The following is a 19,564-nucleotide window of genomic DNA, read 5'->3' on the forward strand; positions in this document are numbered from 1 at the left end:
GGGCGGGCCGGGGAGAAGTCAAATTGCAGCTTGCGAAAACGGCAATGGTTCGTAGGCCTTTGCTCCACACGAGAGAAGTCAATCATCCTCGATCTGCCCGACCGACCGACTGATTGGTGACTGGACATGACATGATCAGGTGCGACGCAGTATCCTCGGGACGTGGATGGTCGATCCGCCAATCTACAGTACGAGACGTACAGTGAGTGGTACGGCTGCCTCGTCAAATGAGATGGGAAAGAGAGCGAGAGAGATCAAGGGGGGAAGGTGGAGGGATGGGGAGAGTAAAGCACGGAGCACAGAGCCACGGGCCACAGGGCACAGAGAATGGAGAGGCCAGAACGGACAACAGACAACTGACAACAGACGGATGCAAAGACGGGCAGGACACACAGACGTTGACTGTCACGTTGGGACCATCAAGTAGACTGACGCCCCACGCCTCCTGCGCCGCCTTGCGCAACGCCCTCAGGCATTTGTGGTTTTGATTTTATTGTCGTCTCCATTCCGCCGAGTCTGAGCACCCGGGCGTGGCTTGCTCACCCACCGACGAGAGAGTGTTGTGTGTTCTGCTGTATTGTGTGTGATGTGCTGAGTTGCGTTGCGTTGCGCTGTGTGGTTGCGTGTTGCACGTCTCCGGCCCCTTGGGTCTCGAATTGGTGTGCACTGCCCTTCGGAAAACCCCTGCGCTGCGCGAAGTTTATGTCGACTTGTGCTCTGCGAATCGATGCGACTCATTCATCACTCGATTGTTATATTGGCAGTATTTTATTAGCACTGTCCAGCATTCGTGCCGATCGTCGTGGGCACTTATCAGCCAACCCCGGACGGCGGTCGCCCATCAGTCCCCACCCTGCAGCCGCCGCCCCATACCGTTAGGCCTTGTCTCTGTGCAGGCCAATTTCCTGCGTCCCTCCGCCTCTTTGTGCCCTCCACGCACGCAGCCTGCCCATATTGGCTGCTCAGCACCTTCCAACAACACGCACGCCCTCGACTTGGACCCTCGATCCAAAGTCTATACAACATTGGCTCCCATTTAGACTATTTCCTCGCGGATGCAGCAGGAGAGCACGAACCACAAGCTGCACCCCCAAGTCTGATCCGTTCATCTTCTGTTCTGTTCTGGTGGCTGCTTCCGTCCCGTGTCTAGCAGCCCTCTTCCCTGCCCCCTCGACCTTCGACTTGCCAGCCCACAGTACCAGTCACTGCTAGTACCGTTGGCCCCAAGGACCGGTACCAGAATTCCTCGAAAACGGTCGACCACCGACACGCCCACGACACGACACGACAGCTGCCACCCACTAGCCCACTCAACTTGTTCACCGTCCATCCCATCTTTTCGATCCTACTGATCTCGACCTCCTCGTCCCCGCCCGTCTCGTCTTCCAAATCTCAAATCCTGAAGAGTGCCGCTGCCCTGCTCTGCTGCCCTGCCGCTCTGCCCAATTTGTCACTCTCCAGTCCTGGGTTGCGATTGCACGCTCCACCTCCACGCTCGGCCGCCCTGATCCAGACCACTCCCCACCTTCCAGGGACGAGACTCCCTCCGCCGCGAGACCTCCTTACTTTTCCTCGTCACCAGCTCCCACTGCGAGGCCATTGCGACCTTTGGATCGACAACTGAGCCGCGAGATCCCGCCGCAACAGACGGGCCATTCCTATACCAGACCCGGGCCCGTTTGCCCTGTCGCAAACCGATCGTTTCTCTCAACCTTACACAGCTGGACAGGGAGGACGGAGGAGGACTTCGTGCCTGTGCGAACCTGAGACGAACTGCAAAAGGTATGCAAGGCTACGATCTCGGACAATCCCATGGCCTTTTCTCCTAGGCTGTCACCTACAAAGGAGCCCTTTCACTGGGCCACCAGCCTGCCGCGTGCAGGAAGCCTCAGACGTTGTGTATTTGATATTCCACCCCTATATCCCTCTGGTCTCAGCTGCCCTTAATTGCTTTTCGAGGCCAACCCTCGCTTTTGGCCGGACGTTTTCACATGCAGTCCACGACACGGCCCTTGATTAGGCAATGGTTTACGCACCTAGCATCCCCCAAGTGAACATCTGTTTCTGAGTGTCCAGTCGCTGATATTCTTGACCTAGCTAGCTACCCCAGTGCTCCTGGGTACTTCAAGAGGTCGGCCCGTGGCTGTTGCATGAAGCCGTTTCACTTCCTCTTCCTTGATAAGCCGGGTTCTGGGCCCCCCGCCTAGCTTAATTTTTTTTTTGGGCTGATCCCTGGCACCTCATCAAGTTCCTTGGACGAAGACGATCAGGGAGTCCATGGTGTATTTGCGGACATCACCCTGAACTGTATTCACTCCGCCACCTGAGATCTCGGACGCCAGTTAATGGACGGCTTCTCGGCGTTCCTTCAACAGCTACAACATCCTTTCCTCAGGACAATCAACAACGAGTCAATCACATAGTCTGACAGAGCTGGTCCGCAGCACATTCGAGCTTCAACCGTCGTTTGCCCTCCTCCCAAGGGGGACGAAATCGGCACAAAGCTATCGCTGGGTAGCGTTCTAATTCAGGATGACGACCGCACTTCCCAAACCACATCGGAATCCCAATGCGCCACCGAATATGGCCCTTCCGGCGCTGCCTATCGCAAAAACGCGAAAGTCTTCGGGACTCCAGCCACCGTCCACCCCAGCCAGGTCACTAATGACCACACCCAAGAGCGGGCTACGAGCTCCTTCCGCCACCCAACTCCCACCGCCAGCTACTCCAGCTCCTACGACCGCCTTACCGCAGCCACGCTCAGTATCCGCTGCTGTACAAGGGACGAAGGCGCTGCGGAAAACGGTCAGCATCAACTCGTTTCCTCAGCCGCCTCGCGGAGACACACGGACGAGTAGTCACCCATCAAGTCCTCTGTCAGGCAATCGCAGGTCGAAAACAGTGACCGCGACTACCTCAACGTCAGGCTCCAATGGCACTCCGAGTCTGCTCAACGGTTCTGGCGAAGGCAAATCTGTGACAAGGGCAAGCGCACGGTTCTCTGACGGGCTGATCAGCGTGTCATCGCCCCCGCAAAGCCGAAGCTCCTCAGCACAAGATTCCTACTCGACGTCAGCGACGACCTATGACGATCCTGTCGACGCCGCAGGAGCAAAGTCCGGCGCGGACGCTTCAAGTAAACACCTATCAAAGGGGGATAGCAAAGGCAATGTGGTCGTTAGTGTAAGAGTACGGCCAGATGCTGGGGCTCAAGATCAGCGACCTGATGGCGAGTGGATGGTCGATGGGAGGAAGTCCCTGATCGGATATCACGGCAAAGAAGGCGGTGACTACTACTACGGTACGTTAGCAGAGGACTCCAGCTGGGTATCTTTTCATTGCTGACCTTTCCAGACAACGTTTTCACGACACATGATGACAACTACCGAGTCTACGATCACCTCGCGAAACGACTCGTCAGACGAGTAATGGAGGGCTACCACGGGACAGTCTTCGCCTACGGAATGACAGGCACGGGTAAAACATTCTCTATGCAAGGGACTGCTTCATCGCCCGGTGTCATCCCTCTGGCGATCACCGACATATTCTCGTACATTCGCGAGACGCCTTCCCGGGAATTCCTGCTCCGAGTCAGCTATTTGGAGATCTACAATGAGAAGATTCACGATCTTCTCAGTATGTCGACCGGTGGGGGAGTCGGCGGTCCCGTGGCACAGGAGGAAATCAAGTTGCGGGAGGATAGCAAGCGAGGCGTCTACGCGAGTCCGTTGAAGGAAGAAATTGTGCAGAGTCCGACGCAACTCCTTAGAGTCATCGCTCGGGGCGATCAAGCGCGACGAACAGCAAGCACTCAGTTCAATTCTCGAAGTTCTCGGAGTCATGCGGTGGTGCAGATTGTTGTCGAGAGCAGAGAGCGCATACCTGGAGGGCCGGCAGCACCGGCTGAGAACAAGCGATCCGCCCTGTTGCCAGGCGGCGTACGGGTCTCGACTTTGAGCTTGATCGACCTTGCAGGTTCAGAAAAGGCGGCCGAGAGCAAGGAGCGCCGGCAGGAAGGCTCACACATCAACAAGAGCTTGCTGACTCTGGGAACTGTTGTGTCTAAGCTTTCGGAACACAAGGACGGCAAATCGGACAAGGATGGCAAGCACCTGCCCTACCGAGACAGCAAGCTGACCAGGTTGCTGCAAGGTGCATTGTCAGGCAATTCACTCGTCAGCATTCTCTGCACAATCCAAATAGGATCGACAGGAAGCGCCGCAGCCGCCAACACCCACACGAATGAAACTCTCAACACACTCAAATTTGCGTCGAGAGCGAAGAACAATCTGGTCAGCCATGCGAAACGTGCTGAGGAGGCATTGGGTGCTGGTGGTGAGGGTGGTGCAAGAGTACTTCTCGAACGATACCGCATGGAAATCTCTGAGCTGAGATCGCAGCTGGAAGCGCAAGCCAAGAAAGATAAGAACGAGGACAGCGCGGAAAAGGCCAGGGACGCCGAGGAAGAACTGGCGCGAGAGAAGGAAGCAGAAGCCCGGCACGAAGAGCAGATGCTGGAGATGCAACTAGCTCGAACGGCGCTGAAAGAGCGCATAGATCATCTGAACCGCCTGATCCTGAGCTCGAAGTCGATAGGCGTCAACGCCAGCGGGACTTGGAGCTCCCTAGGTTCGCATCCACGGTTCTCGCAGGCGTCCATGCGGTCTTCGCGGTCGTCTATGACACCATCCCAAGCGGGTAGGCCCATGCTTGAGCGCTCGGCGTCTTTGACATCATCTTCGTCCACGATTGGCCGAAGGCCCAGCATGGATCACCGTGCGTCAACCAGCGGAAGGTCTGCAGGAGACGAGGACGACAGCGTTGGCGAATATGGTGACGGCACGGCATCGCTGACAGCCCAGAACCGGGCATTGCAGGCCGACCTGGTGGACAAGAACCGTTACATCGCGACCCTGGAGAAGCGCCTGCTCCAGGCGCGGAGGGCAAGCTCGTCGCGCACGTCAGGCGGTCTTTCCTCTGGCAGCAAGGGGATCATGGTTGGCGAGGACCATAGCGTGTCGACAGCTCTGAAGGAGAGGGACGCCGAGATTGCGGAATTGCGTGCTCAGCTGGAAGACAAGGACCGAATGCTCATCGCCTTGCGGAGTGCAGCTAGGAGAGGGGAGAATGCTGACCGGAGCATCGAGACCCGTGCGTCTCAACTGATGATGCTGGAGAACGGGCCGCGCTCTAACCCTGCCTCGCCGACGAGCCCCCAACGCCCGCTGTTCCGACACAGCAGCGTCAGGTCTCCCCCCAAGGACCGGCGCAGCACGGACGAGATGAGTCGCATTCTGGACGAGATGATACAGGACCGAGTCGAGACGGGCCACATTGTCAAGAGCACACGGGGCAGCGTCCGTGTCGTAGCCTCAACGGACCGGGAGAAGCCCCTCGTCGACCGCCTCGAGCCCCTTCGGAAGAGCAACGAGAGCAACCACCGACCCTCAGTCGTACTCGAGGTTTAGAATATTCTTAATCTGCGGCAATTTTTCGGGAAGCTCAGAGGCGAGGCCTCGTCTGCCACCGCGGGGAGGCGCCCGAAGCCGAGGGTGTCGCTTTTTTCATTGCCTGGAGTTGGCATTGATGACGATAAAGAGTCATGAGCTGTTAGAGTCCAGCGTGGCGGCTTGCTTCTCGATCTATTTTTCTTTTTGGGACAACCGGGATGGGTGTTGGTTCGGACTGGCGAGGCACTGATGGCCTCGTTGCATAGCCGTTTGTGCCGGCATTCGTTGCTTTTTTTTTTTTTGCTTTTTCTTTTTACGAAATTTTCGCTTTCTTTATTATACCCAAGTTTTGAGGTACGGATAATGCTGGATTGTGCGCGACGGAAAAGGATACGCGTGTGCGTGGTGGAGGAGAACTGGCCGTTTTGGCGAAGCTGCCAATGGCCGCGAGCAAGGAAAGCGGAAGCACGACATCGAAAAGGGCCTATTTTTGTTCGGAACGATATTGATATTTCCTAGGGGAAGGGAAGATACAGAAATGGACCATCCAATACGGGGAAAGGACGAAGGACGAAGAACAAGAGACCGGGAGAGACACTGGTGCCCTCTCTCGATCAAAAGCCCGCCCAGTTTAACGAATGAGGGTCCGAGCCAGCGTTTTATTTGCTCCTCTTTATTTTTCTTGTATTGTATGCCTAAGGCCGGACATAGCTGTCGACGAACGACAGGGAACGATGAATCGATAGGAGAGGTGACTATTGTCGTGTGCTACATGAACAGCTGCCGACTTGCGTGTGCGCATGCGTGTGTGTGTGTGTGTGTGTGTGTGTGTGTGTCGGGAATGGGAGTTGTGAATGCGTGTGACAGACAGTTTTGACCAACCACCTGGGCCCCCAGCCCTCCCCGTGCCGGAGATCGGCTCGCGAAAGGACGGGTGTGTTATGCAAGCAAGCAAAAAGTCATCGCGACTCGGACTGGGCGGGTATTGGCTACGCTTGGTGGTAGTGGTGGTGGCGCAGAGGCAGAGAGCACGACATTCAGATGGACGCAGCCATTTCTGGGACTAAGATTTCTTCTCTTGGACGGAGGCAGATATCGGACGAGGCGGTGCGAGGGGGCCTCGTGGATTGGGGGAAGGGGGTGGGTGGCAGGTAGCAGGATGTTCACGTGAGAGTGGTCTTTGCGGCACTGATGCCTTGGGGATGTGGGCGGCTGTCTTGTCGTCTGAGATTTCGGCGCCCCCAGTTTGGGGGTTCGTGCTCTACCTTCGTGTCTTTCTCAGTCTCTCTCTCTGTGTGTGTGTGTGTGTGTGTGTGTGTGCGCGCGTGCGCGTACACACCACAGCGAAACAGCCGTGACAGACTGCTTGCCTGGCCGTTTATAAGAGAGGATGGCTGGCTTGCTGTGATAGGCTGTGGTTACGGTAACGAACGACGCTGTACGGCCGAGTGAAGAGTTTGGGCGACTTGAGTGTGTGAAGGAGAAGGAGTGGGACGAGAAACAGAAGGCCCAACAGGATGGAACAGTGTGTTTGGTTGCTCTGCGTCGTCCTTGTCCCCCCTTCAATACATCTCTGGCCAACGGTCGCACCTCGATGTGGCAGTTTATATTGCTCTGTGAGATTGCGTGTTTGGTGGTTCTGTCTGTGTGGTTCTGCTAAGTCGGTGCTGGTTAGTCCACCTGAGGCCGAGCCAAGTTGGCCCTCGCATGAAGATTGGTGGTGTGTTATTGTATATATTTGTGGCACTGATATTCTCACGGTGATCTTGGACGGTATGATATGACTTTGGACTCGTCATCCTGTCGTTGTCACACACGATGTGTTGTTTGTCCTACAAGTGTATTCATCTATATATAACACACATACACAAGCACAGGCACAAGCCTGGTCACCAGCAAACACATCTCCTCGAGAGGACAAGAACATGGCAAGATGACACGAGCCTCGCAATAGCTATGGCAGTGACAGTCGTGTTACTGAGACACAGGCACAGGTAGCCTACGTGCTACCTTGGTTGGGGGTGGGAAGAAGGAACCGTATCCTGCCTCGGTCTCTTCCTCCCGGTGTCCGCCGACGAGGGCCTTCCTACACCCACCTCATGTCCCCGGTCCCCGCGGGAACTCAGGCTGACACATGTCAAAATGGGCATTTCCCGACGAGCCTTGAGGAGATTGCTCTAGGAGAATTTGGGGTCGACGGGGGGGGAGGGAAGGCGTAGCGCGAGCGAGGATAAGTTCCGTGGACGGAAAGGGGCAAGGCGCGAGTCGGCCTACCTGCCCTACATGCTATAGATGGGTGTGGAGCAGGGACCCTTGGGCTTGGGGGCGTCCTGTTGGAAGGCAGCCCGGAGTGCAGAGGGAAGGAAGTTGAACGTTCATCTTGGGCATTGCTCGGGTGCGGCGCCCGAGTCGTGTGATTGGCCGTGTCGCTGCCGCTGCCTTGGGGGTGTTTCAGATGCGACAAGGTTCAGGGGTGGAGAGAGATTTGGGACCCTTCTTGTGCATTTTGCGGCTCGGCCGCTGATGATGACGATATTGTCTCGTGGAGGGGGACAGGGGAGTTTGTATGTCCTGTCGAAGTTCGTCAAGCTGGCAACAACACAATTTGGGAAGAAGCTTTCCTCTGACTCGAGTCGAGTGCTGAAGCTGTAGATGAGGAGGCAGGTTGGAGCGACTCTTTCCCTTTTTCATCGCGGATCGACAAGACCGGTGGGAGTTGGGGCACCAATGGCAGGCGCGGGGTGAGCGGACTGGCGGGTGTGAGAGACAGATTGAGAAGGCACGAACGCCAGTCCACCCCCTCGGTCGTCCCTGTCGTGCCTCATGCCGTCGCCTCGTCCTGCCCCTGTTGGTTTTGTCCAACTGGCACTTTCTTGACCAGCTGGCTTTTGGATGTTTATTGCGATGTTACTTCGCTCTGCCGTCGGCTCTGCTGTTGGCCCTGCCGGTCCAGGACTGTGTGACAAGAGTTGACCGGCAGCCTGGCATCGCCTCGGTGATATTCATCAGGTCATGACGATCGTGGCTTGGGATGCAGCGAGCTGACGGCCGATCACTGGCAGTGTCTGCAGCATCTGTCGGATCCTGTCTTGCCCCAGCCTGCCGGTCTGTTTTGTTTCCTCACGGACAGACGGGCAGAACGGGCTGCAGGATGAAACCCCCCAGCCCGTCAGTCGTCATCCACGGCTCGAGCCTTCCCTTGATGCCGCACCACCAGTCGGGACCCCTCCTCATTGGGCGCCATCGTCGTTTGGCCAGCAAACAGATGCTCGCAGACGCAGTGCAACAATGAAACACTGACACCAAACGAAGCCCGACATTGGGGTTCGCTCCTGATCAGCCTGATAGCCATCCCAGAAAGAGCAACACCCGGCTGACGTGGTGGGATTGTCTATTCGAAGAAGAGCCCAGCGTTCCATCACACCGACGCCCTGGGTCCTCCCCTGCTTTGCCTGGCGGGATCGCCGCCAAGAGGGGCTGCCCGGGGTGAGTGAGTGGCATGACAGCTTCTGCTTTACTATGCGCGCCTCTCGTGCGTCTCCCTCCCCATGCCCGTCCCCAGGTTTTTGGGGGCGAGCCTCTCGAATAGGAAGAATATCTGCATCTTCACCCCCTTTCTACGCTACAGTGCCCTATTACAAGTCCTGCCCGGCTCACCCACTCGCTCGTCCGTCATGCTTTGCAGGGCCCCTCTTTTGAACAATCCGAAACTTCCACCTGCTTGATCAGTATAAGCTTGTTGTCATCGAGAGGGGCATGCTCGCTATTTGAGGAGCAAAAGTGGGCTTCACCCGGTGAATAGTAGCTCCCTCAGATCCCCGTCCACGGCTGTGTCTCCGAAGCAAGATCTGAAATAACTTGCACGCCTCCTCCGCGCTTCCGAGGCTGCATCGCAGTCCCACTGTCTCCTCCGCGCCTCTGTCACAGATGTTTTCGAGGCAGCGCATCATGTTGGCATGACCTTTGGGGCGCTCTTCTCTTCTTCTCCTCAGCTTCCAGTCGGGAGAAAACACAAGCAGCTCGACTTCCGGACACTGCCCTATCTCATCCTCGCCATCCTACCGTCCCATCTTGTTTCAACCGCACGAGACAGCGCCGGCCCCATCCTTTCCCACGGCTGTGGTTTCCTTAGGTGGAGCTCATGAACAGATGACAGCAATCTTGGCACATGACACCCGTCTTCCCTTCTCATCGGCTGGCCCATACGCTTGACTCGGGGGGCGCTGGTCTTTCCGGCCCATCCTCATCATAGCAGCCCAGGAAACACGCCTATGGAATTCTGTCCTCCTTCGGTGTTTGGACGAACGCAGGCTGTTCGGCTGTGAGAGCCCTCACACTCCCCGCGGTCGCAATTCGATTCTCGCTGCCTTGACTTAGGGGCGCTCTTATTTTTCTCCACCTATTCTTCTTGTTCTTTTTTTCTCGGCCTTTCAGCCTGGTGGGTTGTGCAGTTTAGCGGTGGAACTGCCAACTGCAACGACGATCACCATTTCGCCACCGCCTCGAGCTCACCTCTTCTTTTGTAAAACGGCGAGCCGACATCGTACTGCCCGACTCCGCTTGAGGAGTCGCCGGCAACTCCATTTCTCGAGATGACACCGCCCACAATACAGGTGACGCACACGTCGTCACCGCGCTCGCACAAGATGATCATCTCGCCGCCTCGAATCAACCTGCGGCGTGCCGCCTCCTACAACAACTCCGACAGGGGACCGCTATCCTCTACATCCTCCCGGTTCGGCTTCGACCACCTCGTCTTCAACTCACCCCCGCCCTCGCCGGGTCTGCCCCTGCCGCAACAAGCTCCCCGGATGCGGAAACCCTCCAGCTCGCCCCGCCCGAGCCGCGTCTTCCGGTGCTTGCTATGGCTCTCCGGCTTTCTTCTCATCCTTTACCTGGCCGCTCAGTCCATCCGGCAAGGCCAGGTTGTCCCCGTCATAGGCTGGGGCAGGGCCTTGGACGAGGCCTACGAGATGGTCAGTCAGGACGATCTGCCGGACTTCCCTACGCCTATCGTGGTGACCGACCGGAGGGGACGGGCAAAGTGGACTGTCTCGATTCCATCCAGTTACCACTACCCTCTGACGCCTAAGGAGTATAGCGATGTGTGCGCCAAGTGCAGGGAGGTGGCCATGAGGGTTCACGCGCTACACACGCACAGCCCTGTCGAGAAGGCGCAGATCACTTTCAACCGAGGTGATGCGGGGAACGACCGGTATTTTATGGACGTGAAAGAAGCAGAGAAGCATGGATTCTTACCTGGCGCGGTCGGCATGGTGCCCGGCCGCGGTGGTGACCTTCTGGGTGTGGACAAGAATGACATGGGCGACAAGCCGGCGTGCACGTCAAGCCTGACGTTTGTTCTGGAATCAGACGACGCCGGGTTAGGAAAGACTTTGATGTCGCTATGGACTGCTTACGGCCTCGCGCAGCGGGAGGGGCGTGCCTTCTTCGTCGAGGACGCAAGGTGGGCGTATGGCGAGTACGTCAACATCTTCGAAATGCCCCCCGTACCGGCCTGCCGGCCCCCGCCGCGGCACGAGATGATCCCCTGCCCGCGCAACGCACGGCACCTCATCGTCTCCTCGGCCAACGCGCGCGACATTTTCGGCGCCCATGTCCCGGACGGCGACACCTACGCTGAGGGCACTGCCGCCAGCTTGGACCGCCGCCCTGCGCAGCGCGAGCTATTCGCCCTGGCGCGCGCCGGCTACGAGGCCCTCTTCCGCCTCAACGGCGACGACCGTGACTACGTCTCCAGCCGGGTCGCCGAGCTGAAGGCCAGGACCAAAACTGCTGCCGAGGGTGCTCCGGCGCACGGCAGCAATGGTAGGATCGTCGGCGTGCACGTGCGCCACGGTGACCGCCACCCGCTTGAGTTCCAGTACGCCGACAGCTACATCCCACTGGCGGCCTACGCCGATGCCGCACATGCGCGGCTGAACGCCACACTGGGCGGCGGTGACCACGCCCCCGCCTCCATGGCGAGGACCAAGTCCCTCGTGGTCCTCGCGTCCGACGACCCGCTCGTCTACGACGCCGACGAGTTCCGCGGCGCCGCCCGTGCCCAGGAGCAGATCCGGCTCGCCGGCAAGGAGGAGCTGCCGCCGCAGAGCTCGCGGCCCGATAAGTCGGTCATGCACAAGTTCGTCGACGAGACCTTCGGCTGGGAGGGCGGCTTCTTCGCGGCCATGTTTTGGAACCTGGGGCTGTCCGCAGCTGCGGCAGCCAGCAACAACGCGGCCGGCGTGGGGCCGCCCGCCGGTGCCGAGACCATCCGCCTTAGGAGCTTCGTCGGCCGCGCGTACCTGATGGACCTGGCCGTACTGTCAGACCTGACCGAAGGCGGCGGCGTGGTGTGCGCCGTCGGCGCCATGGGGTGCCGTCTGCTGGCTGTCATGATGGGCGCCGAGAGGGCTTTTAACAAGGGCGAGTGGGTCAACGTCGACGGCGAGTTCGGGTGGACGGGGGCCACGTGGGTGTGATGCTGAAAGACACCCCAGGCACATCTATATCCTGCGACGAGAACGGACCTCCCAGGGCGAAGGGGAGAGACGCTGAAACTACATCATCGCAACATTCCGTGCGTATTCCAATATCTCTACTAGCATAGCACAAACCCCGAAATTTTGCATGGGACAAGGCGTTGAAAGGGAGGCAAAACCGAGAGCAAAGGGTCCGAAGCGACGACCACTATATGGAGTTTTGATTTATGATACCATCCATCTTCAACGCAACATTCATCTTGGACAGAAAGACAGGGCCGTTTATACTTTAGTAGCCTACTCGCTTAGCTTACAGACACTCGTTTGTGTGTACACCTTCCGCCTGCATGACGGAAGGGATATAATTTCACTTCGTCACGTCTTAAAGTTAGTTCCAACCTACTTCCACCACGTGAAAATGGAACGCTGCTGGACCGACTTGGCTGGGTTTCCCAAAGGGGAAACGCGAGGCCGTCTGATTGGCTGCGCATGTTGCTTAAGCTTGATCGTAAGCATAACGGTCATTGATCTCACCTGCAGTAAGCTGAGCACAATGTTGGGGGACAAGGTCGAGCTTGAATTTATGAAGCCTATCTACTTTGTCTGAGCATCATACCGTCAACTCTTTGGCCAAATCGCGCACTCGAAGTCCCCCGTTGTCATCCCCTTCGCAGGCCGTGTTGCAGGGCCTTTCAAAGTCCTCCCTTCTCCAACCAGGGATTCAGTAGTGAGCAATTGGAAACAGTGCGACGTGAAGCGCAGCTGTTCCCCAGAGACGCGACCAGCTGTTGCTCATTGGCTCACAAGGCCAAACCGTAAATCAAAGCGTTTGACCTTCCTGTTGGCACTCGCTCCGCAGGGGTACGGAGGGAAGTGCTGGCGTAATGGAAGGCCGGATTCTCCTAGGCCTAGTCCTAGATGCTGGCTTCGGAGCCAAATGGCACCCACCAGAGTATTTCTGCACATTGTGCTGAAAGATCTCGAGATAGCGGGTGCCATTTGTATCGCGCTTATCTCCTTCAGAAAGAATCCCGCTTGACTGGAACCCGCGGATCGGGAATTCTGGGATCGATTCCACAATTCCACCGCGACGCGAATCGACTGCATCTGTCGATGCCGCGATTGTTTTGCTACTGGATCACGACGAGAAAGGCTAGCTATCTATAAGCCGAGATAGGAAGCCTGGCGCCTGTACCTGTGCCATGATGAAGAGAGGACAGCCACTCGAACTCTGGATCGAAGTGGTCTTGGATTGGATGCGCAGTGACCAGCGAGTATATTCAACCCAAGTTGATACACAATCGCAGGATGTGAGGGGTGTGATGCTCGCGTGGTCGAAAAATCGCTCGAACAATGGTGCCAAGAAAAGAATCGTGAATGCAAGCTGCAATGCCTTCCGTTTTGCGCTTCGCCACCCTCGCAGGACGCGAGATATCACTTAGCCTTTTCATGTCATGCTCAGGACAAAAAGGGGCCGCACCCAATTCAATCCACTTATTGAGAATGTCAGCTGATATTCTGGGCGAACAGGGAGAAAATAGATGGAAGTAAAACTGACAAAATGCCGCAGGATCCTTATCACACTATGAGATACTTTTGAGGTCCTAAAAAGGTCCGCTCAGAACGCCGAAATAAATGCTTGCTCCGTGACCGTCTGTCTTCGTCATGACATCGCACGTGCGTCTCCTGTTTATATCGTATGCACATTCTTCAAGTATCCGGATTCCTGAAAGGCCTGAGTCTAGATGCTGTATCCTGCGTGATCGTCAGTCACTGAGCTGGAGAAAGGGCGCGATGTAAAGTGCTCACTATGATGACTCCTGGAGATAGTGCCCCGTGGAGTGATCCTTCATTGCATCGTGATCATCGTCCACATCCTAGTCGCCAGCACGTTGCAGCTGAACGACACCGTCGGGCAGTTTAAAGTCCTACCCAGGACCAACTATTGCCAGCCACTACAGCCGAACAATACACATGGTCTTTCAACACGACCATTCAGTTGCCAGCCAACGAACTGTAGCCGAGCAACAAAGAGGGCCTTTTAACGTCCTGCCCAGGACGACATCGGCAGTAGTCTTTCTGTGTCTTCGCCTGCTCAAGAACGGCCAAGCTGAGTCCCTTCCGAGTCCCTAAAGCCTGGGTCTGCTCCGGAAATTGTGCACATGGTTGGTCGCTAAGTCTGGCCAAAGTGAGTCGTGATAGCAGACGGCGAACGCAGGAACGTGGAAATGCGTATGATTCCGGGTATTCGGGGGATCTCGGTCGAGTTGGTGAGTGCCTTGGCGAAGCTGGACAGTTCCAGCACACGAGGGCTTGTCATGTACCTCGTGCCCTGAACTCGCTCGTCCATCTTGACAAGCGTTGTTGGGCAATAGTATGGTGTGAACGCATCTTATGTGTGCTCCCCTGCGATGGCCGCCCCCGAGTAAGGAATCCGCACTGAGGGTTTCCCACCGTTTAGATACCGACCCTAAACCTACTTCCTGCTCAGGTTTCGAGGGTCACAGGGCCAGGACGGTCGGGGTACAGAGGGAAAGTTTGGGAGCCGGGAATCTGCTCCAGACCACATAATCTCAGCGATTTCACACCTTTGGCTGTCCGACGGACTTCTGAGTAGAAGCCAACGGCATGAAGAGTGGCATAGCAGTGCAAGATCAGAAGTGGTCGACTGGAGGTGTTCGCTCAGGTGAGGCACAAGCACTGCTGCCCGCCGGATGCAATAATTGTGGCGCGTGCGGTCAGGTTGCGGGGTTGCTTGCGGCCATGGTGGCGTGGTGGCTTGATTGCTGGACGGCTGTCCTGTTTTACAGCCATCAATCCAGGTCGAGGCACGCTGGCCTTGATTGACCGGTCGGAATCAACGCGTCTTCGAAGGAAAGGATGATGTCCGTCGACGGGTCGAAGACAGCCTGGCAAGCTACCTCAGCCTCGCGTTATCTTGAGCGACGTCATGATGATCACCTCCGACGATCCGACTCGGGGGATGTGAGAGTCGAAGAGAGATGGCAAGGCTGAAAAAGATGGAAATGTCGGAAAAGTGGAAGGTAATGAGTGAGTGGCTGAGGCAAGCCAAGATAGTTTAGCAGGTCGCTGGTCGAGGTCCCATCGAACCTTGGTGGTGACGGCGCGAAGAGGGAGGGGCTTGTGCCTCAGGAAAGTACCTAGGTATGTATCTACCAAGGTACTCGGAGAACCCCCGCTGCCCTCTGGTGCTGCTGACATAAGAAGCACCACTTCCATGAGACAACCACCCACCACCCTGAATCCTCATTCTACCAGGCACTATGGGACAACCTGCGATGGGACATCCTCCTATGGGATATCCCCATCTTGGATAACCTACTATGGGTTAGCCTCCTGTGGGATAACCTCCTGAGGATAACTGGCTGTGGGGTATCCTCCTCGGGGATAACCTGCTGTTAGATAACCTTTTATGGGATAACGGCCTATGGGATAGCCTGCTATAGAATATCCTCTGGGATAACCTGCTGCGGGTCAACCTGCTCTGGTACCTGTTGATGAATACCTAGGTAGGTGCCTGTCTACCCAGTACCTACCTGGTAGGTAGGTAGGTACTGCGTATGCCTCTCCGACTTGGAAGGAGGACTGATTCCCTGCTCTGACCTGCCCACTGGTGCGCCTTCCATACCAGGGAGGAAGGTGCTATGATACGTAGTAATTCCACCTCCGGCTCAGTACCTACCTAGGTAGGAAGCCAAACATCCTCACCTCTACTGATCTCGACATCTACAGTCCTCCTGCTGTAACACCCTTCCTGATCCTTCATTTGCGCAAAGATGGCACCGCCAGATCCAGCCGCTCTAGCAGCAGTCATGCCACAAACAATCGCCAGATTCATGCAGCTCAGTCAGGAGCAAGCACTTCACGAGAAGATCAACTCCTTACAGGAGACGGTGGCCACCCTCCGAGAGCACTACGACCAAGAGATCAAAGCCCTACAGGCTATTACTTCCGCCCAGAAAGACCGCCACGAGGCAGAAACCACAGCCTTGCGCGAGGTCATCACCAACCTCCAAAACCGCCACAGCAAGTACGATGAAGAGATCAGCTCATTACAAAAGGAAGTCACGCACCTTCGAACCTTCCCCAGGGAGCAAGACAGGGCACTTGGACAGCCCCACCCACGGGGCGTCAAGAGGGAACGTGCGGATGATGAAGCGCGCCGTCACAAAGGAAAGAGGCAGTCGCTCGTGGACGCGGCTTCCCGACAACAAGACTTCGTAGACTACGTCATAACAATGCGCGACGAGTTCAACAAGACGGACAATTACGGAAGGGACCAGAGGGCTTTCATCTGTCGCTTCATCGACGGCATTCAGGATCCAGTCCTCTCCCGTTGGTTCCAGGAGTCCCTGAAGGCGCGGTTCCCCGACAGGGTACATGACGAGAAGCGATCCGCACGCAAAGCCGGCGGCGGCGGCCGGATCGTCGGTCCGACCAGAGACCTGACGTGGAAGGACGTCGAGACTGTCTTGAAGCACACGCTGTGGCCTTCCATGGACGGCTGATCGAGCCAGCACCAAGAGTCTGATGACATGACAGCGGGAGGGGAGGGATTTAGGAGAGTCTGGCTTGTGCGAACTTGATTCAGGGTGTATCGGGTTGCTGACAGTTGCTGGATCTGGACGGGTGAAGAGGGGATTTGAAAGAGGACAAATGATGCAATGTGGTTTGCTATCGGCCGTGTTGCTCACTGTTTCGAGTGGCAGATGACAGTGTTTACAATTTGACACTATGATGACCATCATCACTACAGGATGCCAGAATCACCATCGTCTCATCGTGACACGCTTGTATCACCCTTGTCGTCACCAATACCGGAGTACTTATTGAGCCAGCCAATCACTTCATTATGCCAGACCAGGGAGTTCTCTGGTTTCAACACCCACTGGCCAAGCGTCAGTTGGTGCAATTCATATGTGGATTGAAGCAGGAGGACTTACATGGTTCTCATCCGGGAAGACCAGGAGCTTACTGGGGACACCCCGAGACTGTAGCACGTTGAAGGCAGCCAGGCCTTCGGTCACGGGCAATCTGTAATCGAGCTCGCTGTGGATAATCTGTAGGCGGCGTGGATTGTACCGTAATTAGCAAGCCGCCTTCTCATCCGAGAGCATGTACGTCCCTGAAACGGGCAGGGGAAATGATGGACAGGTACTGGTCACTTACCAACTGCGGCGTCGCCCACTGGTCCACATACCTCGCGGGGTCCCACCTCTCGTAGCCCTCCCTGTTCTTCCACAGCTCGCCGCCAAAGTCGTGGATGGGGAAGAACAGCTCCTCGCTCGCGTACTGGTTGAGGGTGCTGAAGACGCCGTCGTGGCACGCGAGGGCCTTGAGCTTGCGGCCGAGCGGCTGGCCCTGGATCCAGTTGATCATGTAGCCGCCGTAGCTAGCGCCCGCGGCGACGGCGCGGCCGACGTCCACGTAGGAGCCGAGCTTGTCGGCGACGTGCTCGAAGCACAGCTCTATGTCCTCGTACGGCCTGCCGCCCCACTCGCCGCGGATGCCGTTCTCGAGGGACATGCCGTAGCCCGTCGAACCCGTCGGGTTCGGCATCACGCACACGTACCCTTGCTCCGCGAACACGGCCGGGTTCCACCGCGTCGACCAGCTGTCGGCCCACATCCCCTGTGGCCCGCCGTGGATCAGCAGCGCCAGCGGGTACTTCTTGGACGGGTCGAAGTCGGACGGCTTGACCACCCACGCGTGCACGTCGTAGTCGCCCGCGCCGCGGAACCAGATCTCGTCGACCTGCGCCCTCGACAGGCCGAACGCCCGGCCCTGCTTGGTGTTGGAGGAGGCGAGGCTGGTGGTCTTGGCCGAGGGGTCGATCACGGTGTACAGCGAGTTGTCCGTGAGGCTGGAGCCGCTGGCGAACACCTTGCCGCCCGGGTAGGCCCTGACGTCGCCGATGCTGCCCTCGACGTCCGAGACGACCTCGGGCGGCTGCTTCGCCAGCAGCGGGCTGGCGGGCAGCCTGAACAGCTTGGACCGGCCCAGGTCCTCGGCCACGACGTAGAGCTCCTTGCCGTCGGCGGACCACAGGATGCTGTCGGGTCTGCGGTCCCAGTCGCCCTCGCCGTCGGCCGTCTCGTAGAACTCCTGCACGTTGGACAGGTCCGCGACGTCCGGCACGAGCAGCAGCCGCGGCTTGTCGCTCTCGTACTGCACGTCGCGCATGCGCGTGAAGGCGACCGACTTGCCGTCGCGGCTGAACGCCGGCGCCCCACTGTACCCGCGAAGCTTGCCCGTCTTGACGAGCTGTGGCGCGGGCGGTTTGGCCTGCGTGAAGCTGGACAGGGCCACATAGTACAAATCGCTCTTGGTGTGCGTGGCCGGGTTGAGTTCCGGGTCGCGCGCCACGAACACGATCCCCGTGGGGCCGATGTCGAAGTCGCCCGTGCCGCCAAAGGGGGGCACGGGGCTCTGGAGCCGCGTGCCGGCCAGGACATTGACCAGGCCTGGCGGCTCGAGGCGGAATGCGCCGCCCGAGGACTTCTTGAGCGAGCCGTAGAAGATGGCGTTGCGGTTCTCGTTGACCCACGAGTCCCAGTGCCGGACGAAGAGGCTGGTGTACACCTTTGCGCTGGAGTACGGCTTCTTCTCGTTCTCCGGGTTGTGGATTGCTCCGGAGGGGTCCACCAGGGCGGAGCAAGCCAAGGCGAACGTGTCATCGCTGAGCTTGCTTATCTTCAAGTTCGAGATGCTTCCGCTGAACTTGCTGACCTCCTTAGGACTGGGGTATAGGAGTCAATATAAGCCAAGAAAGAGAAGGAATTGGTAGGTGAGAGACTAACGATGCGCCTGGGCTGTTCACGTCTGCGACAAGGAGACTCGACGTGCCCTTCTCGCCGCTCTTGATCACGAGGAACTCGGTCTCGCCCACCCATGTCGGCTCACTGTAGCTCGAGTCCGTGTACAGAGTGGTGGCATGGTTAGACTCGAGGTCGAGGACCTGGATCGAATTGGTCTTCTTGTGCTCTTGGAACGAGTACGTCGACACCTGAGCCGCGTTAGCTATGGCGTGCTCTCATCCCATTTTGTTCTGTCGCGTCTCATGCCTCCTGTGAGGACGTGTCACGGCAGATCAAGATGAAGAAGCTCACGGTATACAGGACCAGCTTGCCAGAGCTGTTGGGGCTGCCCGCGGATCTACGGGGCGCCGAGAGTAGCACCTCGGGGGTCAACTTTGCGCGGATGGTCATCATGAAGGCGGTCAGGAGTGAGGTGCTGGGCTGGGAGAACACTGGGTGCTGGAGGGAGCAACAAGAACAAGACGAAGAAAAACCCCAACAGCCTTATACACTTTTGCCCTGCTCTACTGGATACTGTACTTTCTACTACCATTCGCCTCCTGCCTCAGTAGGGAAAGGGACCTGCACGTCCTTGTCTCAGTCGAGACACCTTAATGTGCCTTGTCCGTCCGTCGACCCCGCAATGGGGCGGGTCCAGATGGTCCAAGGAGGAGGAGGAGCTCCTGGGTACCCCTCACGATTATGACATTGACGGGCACCCTGATGACACGCTGAGCCGCGCCTGAGCTTCGACCAAGTGTCTTCTGCCGGCAGCTTCTTGCGAGAGAGAGGTGGGGGTGGGATGCACGCC

The 19,564-nt window shown here is 57.5% G+C and overlaps 4 protein-coding genes across 4 annotated transcripts; 3 read left to right on the forward strand and 1 right to left on the reverse strand.

Moving 5' to 3' along the window:
- Positions 1-3,085: 3,085 nt before the first annotated feature.
- Positions 3,086-5,468, forward strand: INS49_010168 (uncharacterized protein; the record flags this gene model as incomplete). The annotated part of the gene is made up of 3 exons (XM_043170894.1): positions 3,086-3,136; positions 3,220-3,301; positions 3,355-5,468. 3 exons carry the CDS (start codon positions 3,086-3,088, stop codon positions 5,466-5,468), a joined length of 2,247 nt encoding a protein of 748 aa, XP_043025459.1.
- A 4,574-nt stretch (positions 5,469-10,042) lies between these two features.
- Positions 10,043-11,935, forward strand: INS49_010169 (uncharacterized protein; the record flags this gene model as incomplete). The annotated part of the gene is made up of 1 exon (XM_043170895.1): positions 10,043-11,935. The coding sequence occupies one exon, from the start codon at positions 10,043-10,045 to the stop codon at positions 11,933-11,935; it is 1,893 nt and encodes a 630-aa protein (XP_043025460.1).
- Positions 11,936-15,732: 3,797 nt separating this feature from the next.
- Positions 15,733-16,464, forward strand: INS49_010170 (uncharacterized protein; the record flags this gene model as incomplete). The annotated part of the gene is made up of 1 exon (XM_043170896.1): positions 15,733-16,464. The coding sequence occupies one exon, from the start codon at positions 15,733-15,735 to the stop codon at positions 16,462-16,464; it is 732 nt and encodes a 243-aa protein (XP_043025461.1).
- A 269-nt stretch (positions 16,465-16,733) lies between these two features.
- On the reverse strand, positions 16,734-19,164 carry INS49_010171 (uncharacterized protein; the record flags this gene model as incomplete). Its single annotated transcript, XM_043170897.1, has 5 exons — positions 16,734-16,844; positions 16,900-17,016; positions 17,126-18,695; positions 18,757-18,962; positions 19,066-19,164. 5 exons carry the CDS (start codon positions 19,162-19,164, stop codon positions 16,734-16,736), a joined length of 2,103 nt encoding a protein of 700 aa, XP_043025462.1.
- Positions 19,165-19,564: the final 400 nt, after the last annotated feature.

This window comes from Diaporthe citri, assembly GCF_014595645.1.
Source record: "Diaporthe citri strain NFHF-8-4 chromosome Unknown scaffold_4, whole genome shotgun sequence".
Lineage (NCBI taxonomy): Eukaryota > Fungi > Ascomycota > Sordariomycetes > Diaporthales > Diaporthaceae > Diaporthe > Diaporthe citri.